Raw genomic sequence first — 17,523 nt, 5'->3', positions numbered from 1 at the left:
TTCTTAAAGCATTGAAATTAGGTTTTACAGCATTTAGAAAATAAACATTTTTTTTTTCCCTTTAACTACTGAATTCAACATCTCTGTACAAATAGTTTTTGGTCCTACTAAAAAATTGGTTTTGGCAAACATTGACTGGAGAAACATCCAGTTCTAACAAGGGATATTTGCTTGTCTGCTGAGGAAAAATACAAGTTTAAAACATGAATGTATTTAGGTTTAACTCAACATGATTGTTTGTCTTCTGAAGCACTTCTGAAGTGCCAGGGCAAACTGAAATGCCCTTCTACATTCTTGCTGCCTTTTAATTTGTTTATGACCACTGAAGTCACACAGTCTGCCTTCCCTTAACAGTGTACACAATGTGTTCTTGTGGGGCTGTCATCAAAACACATATATCTTCTTTTGTGTAACTTGTTCTGTGAAAGAAAGACTCAGTTTCTCTGCCATCTTTTCTTTTTGCCTGCTCATATGGTTTTTTTGGCACAGCACACCTTTCAGCTTCTAAACTGAGCTGTTTCACAGGTTAACTTTTCTTGGCTTTAAGCCCTCTTGCAGAAGTGAAGATAATCAGCTAATGGCCTCTGTTCCTGGTTGTGTCTGGCAGATTTGGTAAGTGCCCCCTCTGTCTTTTACCTACTTTAGAACCACGTGGGCACTGCTGATTCAATAATTAACTCCTTGTTTGCCCATGAAGACTGTTAATCCTGCACTAAACAAAGTACACTGCTGGGGCGCTGTGCATTGATGGGTGTGTTTGAATGAGAGAGAGATCTCTCTTAAAGCATTATAGCAAACAATTCTGCAATAGTTGTTCAACTTTTTCTTCTCTGTACTAGCTCCTCTGTCACCAGTTGTGAAAGCTGATGGCAGGCATCAGGATATGACTGCCTGCTGGCACGCAAGATATTCTTTTGATGAAGTAGAGCCAAGGTTGATGTGGATCCTAATTTGTTATTAGCATCAAGTTGCATATCACCACTTTACATCTCCTTTTAAAGATCTGTTCTTGATTGCTCAGAATCAGCCTAGGCTATTTCACCCAGCGTAAGGTGGAAAACTGGCATTGCCAGAATTTACAGGTCAGCTTTTAGAAGCAGGACTGCAGGTATACCCTTAGTAGGTTTTCAGATGTAGCGTAACAAGAAATCAGGACCATAATTACCGTGTGTCAGAATAGACATTTGGAAGATGCACACCTGCTCTTAATGTTAAATGCTTAGGCTTCTCTTTCCGTACTTGGTTTTCATTTGGCATTTCAGTATCAGTGCATCACAAATCTACTACTTTGTTTTGAGAATAGCCTTGTTCATTGTGCTGCAGAGATTGTCTTGCCAGCCTGGACTGGACCCACATTCTTCTGTGCATGGCTTTTGACCACATGATTTTTTTATACTGTTGTTGACTTGTAATTTACACTTGAACATGTGGGTAAGCAATGAGGATAAAATGTGAAGTTTGCAGCATGTGTAGTGTTGTGAAGTAAAAAAAAAATCACAGCTGAATATATGAATACCCAATAAAGTTGCATTGTCTTGGAAGAGTCAGCCTGAAAGAAAATATTCTGTAGTCACTTGTCATGGACAATAGTAATAGCATGCAACCAACAGGTTGTAGGCAACCAGTGTTAATTAAAAAATATATGTATGTATTAGACTGTCACATCATCAGACAGGATATAATTGCAGATATTAGAAATTAATGATCAGGTGAAAGGGAACAACATCTTTGGATTATTAATAATAATTTTCAGAGCACTGAAATGTCATAAAGCCTAGAGGATACAGTTGTGATGAAATAGCTTAAATAGAAAATGAAAAAACCTAAGGCTGATGCAGATGATTTCAGGCAGGTCAGTTTTACATTGATAGTTGGAATGTGAGAAGGGGAGAAAATAAGCAAGCAGACAGTGTTGGATTTCTTGTTCATAAAGGGTTAAAAAAGGGTAACAAGTGGTAATCAATGTAGCTTAATGGAAAGTATCTCTAGTGCAACTTGATACTGTTTTTTTAAACTGTCAATATGATCAGCCACCTAGGAAAGAAATTCTTACCTGTAGAGTAATACTGCATAATCTGTTGACTAAGAAATTTCAAAAATAGAGCTCCCAAACTCCTCAAAATGGATAAAAGGGAAGTAACCAATTGATGTCAGGTTTGATGATTCCCAGCTCACAGACACAAAACAGGGGGTGTTAATAATGTAATCTAGGTATTAATTTTTAGCCTGCAATATTTTAGCTTTTGGTTAAAAAGAAATACTATTAGAAGCCTACTTATAATGGAAATTTCAAATGCAAACAGTTCATTAAACAGAATCACAGGAAGATTTGCTTAAAGAAATATACCATGATATTGGTAGTCATGTGCTGTCTAAGTGAGCATGATTGTTTTCATGTTTATGCACCAAATGATCCTGACGTTTGGTAGTGAGCATTTAGCTGTTGATCTTCATCAATTTTTTTTTTTTCAGCCATCTTCCCTATTTCTTCTAAGGCTTTATGGTACCATATAGTTTGGATAGAATTAACCAAGATGCCAGTTATGCCATTCTGCTGTTAAAAAATATAACAAACCTAGAATTGATCAGGTTTTCTTTTGAAGTAATCCAAAATGAAATGTTGTACTTTTTATTTGGTTCTGGAGTGGAGTTATTTTGATTTGGGGGTTTAGGTAATTTTTTCATTAAAATACTAGCAAAACTTTATTGAAAATGTTGCTTTCATTTTCTGGCCTTAAAAAAATAGATTGGATTTTTTCTTTTTCTTGTAATTGAGTGTGTGGGAAACTTGATCAACAATTTGTTTGTTGTTTGGCCAACTTCTCAGCACTGGCAAAAGCTGGGAGACATTTTTTTGATATACAGTTGATGTTGACAATTATCATATCAAAAGATATTTTCCTAATAATTTCTTGTTAGATAAATGTCAAGAGACTCTAGTCAAGATTAGATGAAAAGTCTCCAGTCTGACCTGGTAGCTGCCACTGTGAAGCCCATTGGTTACCTATTACCTGAGGTATTTAGGAGTGTAGTGGGAATCAAACTGAAGCTGGCAACGATTGGAAAGGCAGCTGCCTTACTGTTATGAGCATGGAGTACATGTTGATCTGAACTAAATTTTCGCTCTGCACCCAATTCTACTCCCCACACCTAATCATTCAGTATTTTGCTTTTAACGTGGGAATGATTTCTTAGGAGGAGTAGCATCTACCTTGGAAATTTCCATCAGTCACAGCCATGTGCTGAGTTTCTATTTTCTGGGAAGATAGAAAATATGTCTCCCTTCTCCTAACCACTTAAGTCAAACATCATGTAGTTGAAGTAATCTAAATAATCACCTGCCTCTGATATTCTGCTGCTTCAGTACAAAATGACCCAACCCCCTAGTGGGCCTGAAGCTGCTTCTCCTTGGTGCTTGTCTCTTGCTGGAGGTTGTGTGGAGGAGGGGAAGGAAGGTAATTTAAACAAATTTTATCTCTATTGGATCCCTGCCAGTAAGGGGAGGCGGAGGTGAAGAGCAATGACCTGAGCAGAGTAAATGTTGTTACCCTGTTGCATCATAATTATTTCATATCTGAGGGGAAGTTAGAAGCAGCAACAGCAATAAAAGCAGTGGTTTCTGCCTTGTCTTCCAAAGCAGCATCAACAGGCATCTCTACCATGACACTCCATTGCTTGCAGCTTTTTCTCTTGCTTCTGCTTGGTTCATGGTGGCCAGACTCAGAGCAACATGTGGCAGGAGCTGTGAAGGTCAGGGAGCACTATATAGCTGCACAGATCACTAGCTGGACCTACAAACCGGAACCTGAGGAAAAGTCCAGGTAACAAAGCACAGGAAAAGGATGAAATTAGTCCTCCCTTGTGACTGAAAAGTGGTTTATGTCTCTCATCTCTTGTGGAATTGCAGAGCCCAGGAGGACTTTGGAGTCCAGCCTGTTGATTTCAGAGGAACTTGATTGACCTTAAACAGCATGATCTGAACTGGACACAGTGACATATTAAAAGCTCCTTTTTATTTGCTGCATTAGTGGATAGAACTATTTTTATGTTTTCAGAGCATTTTTGTTAAATAAGCTCCCAGACTTGCTTTTGTCATTTTTACATAAGTTAATGTTGGTTGCCTGGGGTTTTTTAATTAATTTATTTAGGTGCATGGATGTTGAGCAATGTTAAGTTGAGCCATGGTTTGGTAAGATTTCAAAAACTTAAAGACTTTAGAATTTGCTGAAGGCATAATTATGCTCCAGTTTTGATGCTATCACTTTCACTTAAATCAGAACCAGATGAACTTTGGAACTAGCTGTACAGTTTCTGAGTTGTTTAAGAGTTTTGTGAAATGTACATTCTGAGTTCTGATGAGTATAGGTTGTAAGATCAAGCATTGCTCTGCTTCATTAAGTGGAAATATTGATTTCATTTTTTTCAGATAGCATTGTACAGTGGCCAGCCTACCTGCATCCACTGATCAAGAATATAAAATATGTTATTTTTATTACTACCTGTGTCCTTAGGATTATAAACTTTGCAAGTGCAAGGCTACAGATTACAGAACTTGGATGTAATTTTGAATTCTGGTTAAATTAGGGAGTGGAATTACTAAAAATTGAACTTTAAAATTTATTTTAAATTACTTGTCCTCCTACATTAAAACTTTTATTAATTCTGCTTTTATACATACATGTATTTATATATAGGTGGATTACTTGCTTTTTTTAGTTTAGATTTATTTTTTCCTAAACATGTATTGCATTTCAGGATAATATGGAAAAGATACTTCCAGTTCAGATTATGACTTTCTAATATTTTTTCCCGAGGTTTAATTATAGCAAAGTTTCTGTGATTTCTGAAACCCCCATTAAAGTTTAATATAGCTGGTATAAGCGTAATGTCAAACTGACAAGGCAGAAGAAAATAGGATTTAGATGTAGGAACATAAAGCCAGATGCCATTTAAATATTGATGTGGTTGTGGATTTACTACTTAGAACTTTATTCTCTTCTGCACATCTGTGTAAGCATCAGCTGCTGTTTCGCTAAATTCACATTGTGGGTGGAATGTTTTCATGCATTAGAGTCTCAGAAGACTGTCTAAAATATCAGCTGAAGTTCTCTGAGATAACCCAGCAGTATTTTATATGCAATGTCTACTGAGTTACCTTGCCTAAGTATTTAAGAGCAAGTCACATCCCAGATGGGTCTAATGAATTTTGTAGAGCTTATAGAAATTTAACTAAAACCCCAAACAAGCAAACAAAACACAACAAAACTACCAGCTAAAAAAAAAAAACAAAAAACAAACAGCCCCCCCCCCCCCCCAAAAAAAAAACCACAAAAAAAGCCCACCAAAACAATACACACCACAACAGAAATATACTCACTGAGGAAGACTGAATGGCTTGAATCCCAAAGGTATTGGAGCATGTAACTTGTGCTGATTTCAGTAGAAGCTGAGTGTCTAAATGCAGTGTAACAATCTGATACTTTGATGCTTTTATATCTAAATAACTGAAGAGAGACTAAAAGGAAAATGGATTCTTCTTGAACTATTTCCTTAATTTTCCAATCATACAGGCTAGAAAAGGATACCTAGCATCTCTAAGTGTCTGTCTTATTTTGGCAGAGGTTTGTTACTGTGTACAAGTGCTATTTATCTATAGGACACTTCAGCGCAAAGTGAAAATGTATTATCTGTGTATCTTGCAGTGTTGCTGCTGCAATTCTTAAAAGTTACATAATTAAACCTGCTTGCGTAGTGTGATATTTCTGTTAGTGCACTAGTTAGTATTTCTAGTTAGTGCACTTATTCCTCCTTACTATACAACTGGCACTAATAAATTTTGTCTTCTACCCTACAGTCTTACGTGCATATTCTCTTCAACATTGCCACATTAGGACAGCTCTTGTCAATGAGGGTTGTGGATAGCATCCTTCCCCTTAAAGAGTTTAACAGAATTTTATTAAAGGCTTTAAGGAGAGGGGAATGAATTGAAACACCAGTTGCTTCTGCCTGACTCTGCTGTGGTGAGAGACGGTTGCAGATGAATTTACAAGAGATCTCTTCCAAAACAGATCTCCCCCTCATGGACTCTGGATAGTGAGTTCTCTGTTCTCTGTGCTGAGCCTTCCCATGCTTGAGCAGCCTATCAGCTCCTCACTGTCAAATGTGCCTGAAAGGGCATTACAAAGAAAACAAGTGGAATTACTGTTGCATTCAGTCATCGTACATACTATAGTAAATTAACCAATAAATGTGAAGGGCTGTTATCCTTTCAGCCCTCTTCTCATCATTATTTCCATTGCAGAAGTGTCGTGTGCTGGTTTCCTTCTGCTTGCCTAAATATTTTCTAAGAAAACATTGTGTGGTCTCCTGGGTGCCAAATTGTTTATGTAACAAGACTAAGGGTGCTTGCAGTATTTCTCGTTTTCTAACTTGCAGTGAAATCCTTAGTTGTTGGATTAGTTTTTGTCAGAGAACAGCTTTGTGCTTGCCTCCAGAGTCCTTCCTATAACAGGAGCTTGCTGTTAATGCTGTTGTAAAACCCTTCTGGTGGGTCTTAAAGTTCAAACATAGGGCTAAATAAACAGAAATTCAGGTATCTTTCACTGTGTTTTGTCAGATGCTTTCTAGGTTAAGTATGGTTGAGACATCTTTCTCTGTGTCTTGGACAAAACAAAGGCATCGTTACCCCCGAATCAAAAGGACCCATAAAAACCATCTGTAAAATCAGTGGTGAAATGTTCTAGGTATGGATATTGGATGCCCCATATGAAATTATCTGATTCAGGAACATAAATTCAATAGAGTAAGAGGGAGAAGGGAATGCACTACAAAGAGCTGGACTGTGTACTTCACCTTCAGCAAAATGTGCAAGTGATTAAATATATTTCCAAGATTCATTTTGTGAGGTATCCATTAAAAAGCAATGGCATCTCTGAGAATCTTTGTCCTTTCAATATTTTTTGTAACTTTTGTTTCCAGATTGGAACATTCAGATCCTGTATTTAAGAAAATTTCTTACAGAGACTATGAAGTGGATTTTAAAAAAGAAAAACCAGCAAATATATTTTCAGGTAAACAGGAATGAAATGTTCTGAGTATTTTCATTTATTTCTTGTTTTAAAGCCAGTGGAAATCTAAGCAAGCTTGTATTTTTGTGTCAATTTTGTGTCATTATTTACACATAAACCAAATTGGCACAGGGAATGAGGTCTCTACAGTGCAGGCTTCCAAAAGGCCGTAGAGAGGTTGGGCTTTCAGAGGATGTGGCTGTCTGTAAATCAGTTGCACCATACCAAATTGTTCCTTTGGTTTTCTGATGAGATATACCACATGCGTTTAGGTTAGGCACAGCCACAGGAATGACACTATGAATTCCTTGTGAAGGAGCCTAAGGCCTGAAACTAAATATACACAAAATAGTTTATAAAATATAAAGAGACTAACAAGCCAGAAGTTGTCTTAGCAGCTTTTTCAATTGCTTATTTTTGTAACATGGGGAGTAGGGATACAAGCTCTTGAAATCTTTTTGCAGGAAATGCCTCCAAAAGTTTGCAGTGTGGAACTCATTATTTACTTGGATAACATTTGGGAATTGAAAGATCTCTTTGTTCTGTGACTTCTGGTATTCAGAATGCTACTTAGAGTAATGTGTTTGAATGCCTTTCTCTAAACTCTTAAACTATAAAATGTTTATCTTCCAAAACTATTTCATTAAATTGTATGTTAAAGATGCCTAGAAATTTTCAATGACCCCGAAGATGAATCTTTTGATAAAGTTTCTGTATCTGTAAATAACATTTTTTCACCTAAATCTACTATTTTCCAGTGATTTTTAAGTGCTAGTTACCAGATACATAATTTATAATATTTTAGAATATACACTACAGGCTTTAAGTACCCATATGCCTTTCTGTTGGTAAATCTTCATTGCAGTGCTACTACATTCTCTGCAGTAATTTTGGAACTTGTACTTTGAGAACTAATATTTTCTAAAGGGGAAGAGAACTCTTTGTTTCACTGAACATACTGTTTTATAAATATTTTCCTCTTTCTTTATCTTGAATAACTACAGGACTTCTGGGACCAACCCTGCGTGCTGAAGTAGGAGATACTTTAGTGGTTCACCTTAAAAATATGGCTGACAAGCCAGTCAGTATTCATCCTCAGGGCCTAGTTTACAGCAAAAATGAAGAAGGTAAATACTGTAAAAACTACATGTTTTGCTCATTTTCTTGGAGACTACTGCATGAAATGTTGAGAGGAGTCCAGATCAGTGGTTGAGGCTATGTGTAACACAAATATCTGTTGATCCTGGATTGCAACTTCATGTTCATTGTTAGCTCCTTTCTTGTTCATCAGTGTAACACTAGGAATATGAGTGTTATGAGCACAGTTTCCTGATACTCAGCATTTAATCCTCAGCTTTGTTGTGCTTTGCTCCACACCCTCATGAGACCAGCAAAAAGAGATGATAAACTATGACCAAATGGACAGTAAAATGTCTGTACCAGCACAAAGGGAGTTTGGTTGCTCATGTTTCTTGGATTGCCCTGCCCTAGGGGCAAGGCAAAATTAGTTTTGCAACTACATCTCATGGAGTTGAACAGAAAATCTCATTGGAAGCAATGGGCAGTTCTGTTTGACTGTTTTATTAATTAATGTACCTTTCGCACTTCAGATTTCGATTCTCTGTCTCCCCTTTGTCATGTTGCAGATCTGTTGGATCTTGCAGGTACAGACATCAGCTATTACTGCTCAATATGTGGATGTGCAGTGTACAAAAGGCCTAAGGCAGCAAAGCAGTGCCAGCCTATGCAGTGGATTTATGAGAGACAGTTAAAAAGGTGACAGAGTGGGCAGCATCCCTCTGCAGAACATCAGTGAGCAGAGGCTGAGGCTTCATCCCGCCCTAGTCAGACTGATGAAAAGCCCAACCTTTTGGCACTGATGATACTTCTAGGAAATCTTTAATCTGTAAGAAACAGGATGATGGTGGAATAGCTACTCTCCAACAGCGTATGAGTGCAATCATGAGTAAACTCTTCGAAGCTGAAGTATCATATAAGCAAGATCATACCAAACTTTTGGAAATTATTGTAGGAAGATATTCCAGGCATTTTAATTGCTCTTTTTCTTCATGCCTCCCTACTGACTCTGGTCTTGGCAGGCTCCCTGTATGATGACAGAACATCACCTGCAGAAAAACGAGATGATGCTGTACTTCCAGGCCAGCTCTACACGTATGTGTGGGATATATCAGAAGAAGTTGGTCCAAGAGAAGCTGATCTTCCTTGTCTTACTTATGCTTACTATTCTCATGAGAATATGGCAATGGATTTTAACTCTGGTCTGATTGGAGCATTGCTGATCTGTAAGAAAGGTAATGAAATGCTGTAAGACTACTATAAGGTAATGCATTTTCATTTCTTAACAAAGATGATAATAATGAGAGAAGATATATTTTCATCTTTACATGCAGTGTAAAACAAATGTTTTTTAACATCATTCTTCTAGATGTTAAAGTTTTTAAATGCCTGCTTTCATGCAGTTCCATCCTGTCATTATTGGATGGGCAGAAACAATAAATAGATGCATTTGTCCATACTGGTTGCATTTTCAATTGCTTAACTGCTATATATATCTGACCTAAAATTTTCCATCATAGAATAAATATTTTTTAAATCTTCATTCAGAATGGTTTGGCCATTTCAGAGAATAAGGCAGGAAATAATTGTTTTACCCCATGTCTTTTAAAGGCTGTCTTGATCAAGAAACTGGAACACTCTTTTGTAACAAGGGTTTAAAATTGCAGAATTGTGTCTTTTGCTAGTCATTTGAAGATATGGCCAAATTTGAACAGATTGTAAGTTTTAAAATTGATTTTGCGTGCTATCAGAGACGTCAGCTTTCAGTAGTCTGAACCATTGAATTCCATCTCCACTACTAAGAGCTGGTGTTTGTAGCACTTGTAAATATCTTCTAGATACATATCCCTGGTTTGAGGGACAATTGAAACAATGTGCCATTGTGTAAAGCACTTAAACTACTTACTGGTCCCTTAAATCCAAGGCTTTTCCAAATTATATATCCTTCTTGTGGTGAATGTGCTGTGAGTTATTTAGCTTAATCTAGTTTGAGTCAAAAATTTTGTGTAGACTGTAGACTGCATGGACTTGGACCTCAAAGCTTCCCTGAAAGTAAACAGAACACTGGTTCAGTGTAGGTTGCACAAGCGCATTTCTTCACCCATAGATACCCATTTTAATGCAGAACACGTCTACTCTTACCATCTCAAATGAGTGGCATTAGTATTAATTATATTCCTCCTGATTTTTTTTTTTATGGGTGGTGTTTTTTAGTATTATCTAGGACTTGTTATTTTCCTAAATTTCTTGGGCTTTCTTTCTCTCAGTTTCTGTGTATATGCATATTTTATGGTGTACTGTTTGAGCTAATCTGGGCAAATACTTTGAAACTACTTCCTTCTCAGGCTTCTCAAGTTCATGCAGTCTGGGCTTGAGTAGGGTATGAATTTGAGATGGGCTGGTGTTACCACTACCTTTAAGAAAATTTGGGTGGAACTTTCGGGCTAGAACAAAGACAAACAGCTCACTATGCATATTTTTAAGATTTCTGAACAGAGTTTTTTTGACTGGGCACTGTGTCTGGTAGATGTGCAATGTACCTCTGTATTTAGTCTGCCTGGCATGGAGTTTTCTTTCTTCACAGCAGCTCATATGTTGCTGTGTTTTGGATTTGTGACTTATTAGCACTGATAATACACCCACCCATGTTTGAGCTGTTGCTGTACAGTGCTTGCATAGTGTCAAGGCTTTCCCTGTTTCCTGCTCACACGTCCCCAAATAGTGGGCTGAGGGGTGGATAAGAGGTTGGGAGGGGACCCATCTGGACAGATGAAACAAATTGACCAAAGGGTTATTTTCTACCATTAACATCATTCTGCAATGAAAACTGGGAGGCAGAGGAGGAAGTAACAGTGTGGGGAGAATGAGGGATGTTGACTTCCAAGGTTACTGTTTTTGAGAGACTGACTGGGCATCAGTCAGCTTGTGGGAGATGATGAATGATTTCTTCTGTGTTGCTTGTTGTTTTCCCCTCTTCCCTTCACCTTTGAACCACCTTTATTGACCCATCAGTTTTCTCATTTTTGTTCTTCCTGTTCTCTCTCCTGTCCTGTTGGGGATGGGGAGGCCTTGGAGTGGGTGTTTGGCTGCTGGTTGGGGTCAACTCCCCACAGTTTGACACATTTAAGGGGTGGTAAGTTTATCAAAAATTGACTTTTGAGTTAAAGCACTGCCTGAATGTTCTTTGCATGGCAAGTAGATAAATTCCTCTGCTGATCTGAGACCTCTTTTTTGAAGAAAAACAGAATTTTGTAGTTTCTCATTAAAAAAAAAAAAGTATTAAGATAATTTCTTCCACTGCCTCTTTTCCTAGGCAGAATAATCAACAAGTTCACAAATTTTTAATTCTTGCAATCCAGATGGACCAGATTATATTTTGAAAGTAGCAAGTGGAAGTTTTTGATGTGAGCGATCAACAGAAAGAGTCAGTAAAAATCACACCTGTTCTGTGTGGCATGTCTAGAATTAATTCTACTTCTTGACAGAAGTTACATCTGTATCACAAAATCAACCAAGACACTTTCTTATCCAGCACAGCAGTGTCTGTTGAAGTCTTTTGTTTGCAAATATTGTTTGCTGAGTGGTTGGTTTTAAGCTTTTTAAAGGTGCTGATGACCTCGGTGCTTGAAAAGGTGCTGTTCCTACTGCTGGTGACTCTGTTATCACTCTTCTCCTTGCCTCAGTGTGAAAAGAGAGGGCAGCACCTGATTGTGAAGCAAAGGTGTTTGACACTCCCCTCCATTAGGGTGATCTCTGCAACACATTGCCAGAAATTATCTGAGACAATTCACTGCATGATGTTTATCTAATCTGGAATACTTCAGACTTTTGATTTTGTGGTTATGCAATCCAAAAGTACTTTCAGAAATAAAATAACATTATGAGCATTCTTAAGGGCTTGTTTTGTTCAGGCTCAGCCAGTACATGCTAACAGGTAAAACAAGCTCATTAAATGTACATTAACAACTGCATGTGAAGTCTGCATTATTTCTGTTTCAAATTAAGACCTGTTGTTTTTCCTTCACAGGAAGTCTAAATGAGGATGGGTCACAGAAACATTTTGACAGGGAATATGTACTGATGTTTGGTGTGTTTGATGAAAACAAGAGTTGGCAAAGGTCAGCATCAGTCAAGTATACAATTAATGGCTATACTGATGGAACGTTACCAGGTACTGCTCAGGCTTATGTGAAATGAAACTAATATTTATGAACACTGAATATTACCTCCAGTTGCTTTTCATGCTCAGGAATGGGAATGTGGCAATATGGGATGCAACCTTTTTTAGAATGTGTCTGTGAGCATCTAAATTCTGGAAGACAAACTGAGCTGCTGAAAGGAAGTCATGCCATATTACTGATAGGAACAATGAGGTTACTTCTAAGAAGAATTCGGCTTGAAGAAAAAGATTACTAGCTAAAAAAATAATAAGATCCTCATTTTTTTTAACAAGCAGATGGTGAGAGAGTGATTTGATCAAGTGAATTGTTGGTTCTACAGCATATGGAACATCCTTGGCACAGAACTTCCTGAAAGTGGAAAGTCAGTTAACGATTTAATGATTTAAGAGACTTAATTGAGAAGACTAGAAATATGGTGGGGGGCTATTCTGTTGCTAGTGCTTTTCTGTTGTTCTCCTAAGAAAAAACTTAAATATCTCTCTCCAATCCATTGTGGAAACACAAAAGGCTGTCTTAAGGGGGGATTTTTTTTAAGGAAATATTGGACAGGGTAGTTACTGTCACTAGGTACCACATCAGTTTTTAGCTTAGATCCTTCCTTTGTTCTTTGTCTTTCCTGCCCTGCTTACCCCTCACTCCCCAAGCAAGGACAGGTCAGCTTTCCAAAAGAAGGTGTTTTTCCTTTCTTTTGCCAGCTCGTTTGTCACTTGCAGGTAAGATTTAAACACCTGTCTTCCGCTGACATACAGGATTTTGGTATCTGTTCCATTTACATGCTTCTGGAACTTCCTCTTGTTGCAAACATCGAGCACAGCAATTTTTTTAATGTTTTCAGGGAAGATTCACTTCAAACCTAGGGTGCTTGGGGACCTTGCATGATTTGCCTGTATTCTGAACCCTAATCTCATGTCTTTCAGATTTAGAGGCTTGTGCTTATGACAACATTAGCTGGCACTTGATAGGAATGAGTTCTAAGCCAGAAATCTTCTCCATTCATGTCAATGGCCAGTCCATGGAGCAAAAGCATCATCGAGTTTCTGCTGTTAACTTGGTGGGAGGAGCCTCAACCACCGTAAACATGACAGTGACTGAGGAAGGAAGGTGGCTCATATCTTCTCTTGTCCAAAAGCACCTGCAAGGCAAGGAAACATATAGTTACTAGGCACCTGTAAAGCTGTCCTTCTCTATGTCCCAAATGGCTTCTACTGTTTTGCAACAGTACAGTTAATCTGTTTTAGGTGATTTTGTCATTTTACTAAGAAATTGACCAAGAACAGGGCATTGTGTTGAAAGTGCATGGTGAACTGAAAGGTGTTCTTATCGGCAGCTTTACTGCAGTGTCCACATCACAGAGCAACAGTGATTCAGTACTCCAGCATCTAAGTCTCTGTGAACTGTTCAGATAAGCACCACTCTAAAATTAGTAACACCTGTTTCCTGAGAAATGGAGTACTTTCAGCTAAGGTTACTTAAATGTGATGAAAATATTTTCTGTTAATCATTTGAAAGTGATATTTTTCAGCAATGAGCAGAATTCTGTTTTAAAGAATAGGAACATTATCTCTCTTATAAGAACTGGAGATATCTTTTGGGGGCAAAAACCAGCTGAAGTGGTAAGAGTTCCTCAAATGGAAAATCACTTTGGTCCTGTTTCCTCTCAATTAGCTGGAATGCACGGTTTCCTCACTGTAAGGGACTGTGGGGATAAAGAGATGAAGAAGAGTCGTCTCTCCTACAGAGAACGTCTTATGGTTAAAACCTGGGACTATTTCATTGCTGCAGAAGAAGTTACTTGGGATTATGCCCCAAATATTCCAGACACCCTTGATAGGTAAGATAATATTTTGTCAGTAGAATAGGGAATGTTGACATGAAATCACAGGATGCTTGTGGTTGGAAAGAACCTCTTGGTATCCAACAGCAAAGTTGGATCCAATTGCACTAGACCTTGTGCAGTTGCATTTTTGTTTCCAAGTACAGGGACCCCTCAGCTTCTCTTGGCATCATTGCAACTTCACAGTGAAAAAGCTTTTCCTTACATCTAAACATTCTTTCTCATGTTGCACCTTGTGTCTATTGTGTCTCATCTCTTCACCATGCAGCTCCGAGAAGTATGTGGTCCTGCTTTCTCTATAATGTCAATTTGATAGTTGAGGTTAAAGATAAGATGCTCCCTTAGCTATGTCTTTGTATGACTGAAGAAACTGGAATTTTGCTTCTATGCCAAGTGCTCTGGCTCCCTGATCACCATGGTGACCCTTCACTGGACTCTCACCAGTGTCAGTGACTTTCTTTGCTGAGAAGCTCGACAGTGTTCACCATCTTTTGCCTCTCACAGGGAGCCCAAAATAACAAGATGACATAGGAAGTGTCTAAAGTACCATAGAAGTTTATTTTCTGAAATGCTTTTCAGCATTGATTCTGCTGAAATAAACAATCCTTAAGAGAAAGGGAGGGAGGGGAATATTTCTGGAGATTGAAAGTTTTTAAAAGTTGTGTACAATAAAGTGTTTAGGGAGCAGGAGAAAGAGCTCTCTACAACTGATGTCTGCATGATACCAATGTAGATGGAGTACAAGTCTTAATAAGCAAGGATATTTGGCTATTTTCTCAAATTAGGACAAATAGAAGGAATTCTGTAACATACATGATGTCATGGTATACAGTGTTATCAGTGCACCATGGGGTAAAATTTGCAATCTGTCAATTCCCCAGTACTATTTGTGCCTTTATGAACCTTTGCAAGCTGACACTCATAAAAATCTTTAAGGATTTAAGCAGAACAAAACAAATTCCTTATTCTGTAAGGGTTATAGTTTCATATTCCTCCTTAGAAATACAGTGTTTTCACAGCTCATTCTCCTTTGGCATGATTTCCTTCCCTTATGTGCTCTTGAGCTGCACAGAACAAACTTTTCTAACTTTCCTGCTAGTCACATTGCCTTACTTAACCACCTCAGTGCTCTGATTTTTCCTCCTTTGTTCAAAACTGCAGAGTTTATGGCTTTTCAGTAACTTTTTCTGAAGTGTGAATGACAACAAGCATGTTGCTCTGTGTAAATTCCCAGTGTTTATTCTAGTTTTTCTCTCAACATTAGCAATTTTAATGTTTGAAACCTCAGCATAACACTACTTACTGTATGGTGCCTGACTGGGATTGTGTTCCTATTTCTCCTGGAATCTTTGCTACTGTGAGCAAATTCTTTTTTTCTCTATGCTCAAAAAAGGCCTTTGAAAAAGGAGAACAGTGATTTCTATCTTAGCTTGAGAGTAAGATACCTGCTGCTTCTGTTTGTTTCTTACTTGTATGTACACTTTTATATTAAATGTGAACTTTGATATTAATTAGTCATATGTAATACCAAAACAAAAGTAATCATCCAAGATTCTTCTTACCTAATTTAGGCTAGAATTTAGGGTGAAAAGCATTAGGTTTTGGATTTCTTTTCAAGAAGTAAGATTTCTACTAGTTGCTTGAATACTAATTTTGTATTTTAATAGATGCTACTAATTCAAGTTTTGTTGATAATTTTTCTTTTCCTTTGTTTTAAGACAATATAAATCACAACACTTGGACAACTTCTCCAATCTCATAGGTAAAAGATATAAAAAGGCTATTTTTAGGCAATATACTGATGCCACCTTCACTAAACGTCTGGAAAATTCTCGTCCCAAGGAAACTGGAATCTTGGGCCCTATTATCAGAGCTCAAATCAATGATAAAGTTAAAGTAAGTAACATAAATACAGAGATTATTAATACTATAGCATGGTTTTCATTGAGGCAGAGATACAAAGGAACTAGCATGATTTGTGTTGTCTTTCAAATAATATAGCTAATGTTCTAAATATTGGACCTGTTAAAAGGTATGATAACAAATAACAGTGTTTAGCTTGCATTTTTCAATGTTCCTTGTATGGTTTCCATGATTGTGCTTTATTTTACAACATACACATGCTTCAGTCACACTCTGTAAAATATATGTTGACACTGGTCCAAAATGGGAAAAAAGCCCTATACCTGGGTGGAATTCTGAGGTAATTTGTATGTGAGGCTGAACTTCATGAGACTCTTGTTTCTTATGCTGATTTTTTTCTAGCTGTTTTAGGCAAAAGTACTCAGTTTCCATAATCAAATGTATTTCATTAGGTTATACCATGAAACTAAAAAGCATTTGCATTACATGCTTGTGCTGCTGCAACATCCACTTGTCTTTCTCTTGTCATTTAATGATGCACTGCAAAGTTCCATGACATTTAACTTCTATAATTTCCACCATGACTCTGTGGCTCTGAATTTCAGCTTAGCATGTTCCTTTTTTTTTTTTTCTTTTCTTTCTCTCTCTCTCTCTCTCTTTAAATCCTGATTTTTGTCAAGAATAAGCAGGAAATTTTGCCTTTTCCTTACATATCCCCTCTGGGTCTTAGAATCTGGGACAAGCTTTGGTTTTAAAATCTTTTTCTCCCTTATTGAAGGTTTTTAAGAACTTCAGTCAGTAACTTTATATATTTCTGGAGATAGTGTGTGCCTAGTACCTGGAAGAACAAGTGCTCTTTTTAGACCTTCCAGAGCTTAGCTGTAAGCAGCTGAACTTCACTCAGTGGGGTCTGCAAAGTCCAGCAGCATGGTAACAGCATTTATTCTTGGAGTTTATATATCAAACAATATTTAAGCACTCTTTTGCCTTTCTGGCACTTTCTGGGCTAAACCCAGACAAATTCTACTGTAGTGGTAACTTCATTATGTATTCAGACAAGGATTTGTTGAATCATAACTTTTTTTTTTTTCATTTGTCTATCAATGTAGATTGTATTCAAAAATATGGCCAGTCGACCCTACAGCATTTATTTCCATGGAGTGACACTTGCAAAGAATGCAGAAGGAGCTGATTATCCTATGGATCCCACAAGTAAAAAATTTGTGAAATATGTTTTTCATATCACTAACTGTTATGGATGGTTTTGTTGCTTTGAAGGAGATGCTGTGGCTGAGAATGTGCATGACTGGGAGACCTCAGTTCTGTGTTCTGCCTCTGCTAACCTGTTGTCTTGCCTTATAGAGAAACCAAGGTATTATCTGCGAAGCAGAGACAAATACGCTCTCTTTGTTTTCTAGTCTTCTGTTCTTGTTGTGACTTTAAAGAGACAAAAGTTCTTGCTGAACTTCAGTTATCTGAACATAGCTTTTAATGTACATAT

General features: G+C 37.5%; 1 protein-coding gene across 1 annotated transcript in view; it reads left to right on the top strand.

The window, feature by feature from the left end:
• The first annotated feature begins 883 nt into the window (after positions 1-883).
• The window catches only part of F5 (coagulation factor V), a 36,035-nt gene continuing 19,395 nt past the window's right edge, over positions 884-17,523 (top strand). The window contains exons 1-10 of the mRNA XM_062514871.1: positions 884-906; positions 3,636-3,821; positions 6,979-7,070; positions 8,072-8,194; positions 9,167-9,379; positions 12,172-12,315; positions 13,243-13,464; positions 13,991-14,156; positions 15,878-16,055; positions 17,132-17,245. Coding sequence (XP_062370855.1) covers positions 884-906; positions 3,636-3,821; positions 6,979-7,070; positions 8,072-8,194; positions 9,167-9,379; positions 12,172-12,315; positions 13,243-13,464; positions 13,991-14,156; positions 15,878-16,055; positions 17,132-17,245 — 1,461 coding nt within the window. The remainder of the gene's footprint in view (positions 907-3,635; positions 3,822-6,978; positions 7,071-8,071; positions 8,195-9,166; positions 9,380-12,171; positions 12,316-13,242; positions 13,465-13,990; positions 14,157-15,877; positions 16,056-17,131; positions 17,246-17,523) is intronic.

Source organism: Cinclus cinclus, chromosome 2 (genome assembly GCF_963662255.1).
Source record: "Cinclus cinclus chromosome 2, bCinCin1.1, whole genome shotgun sequence".
Taxonomy (NCBI): domain Eukaryota; kingdom Metazoa; phylum Chordata; class Aves; order Passeriformes; family Cinclidae; genus Cinclus; species Cinclus cinclus.
This window is presented reverse-complemented; position numbering and strand designations above follow the sequence as displayed.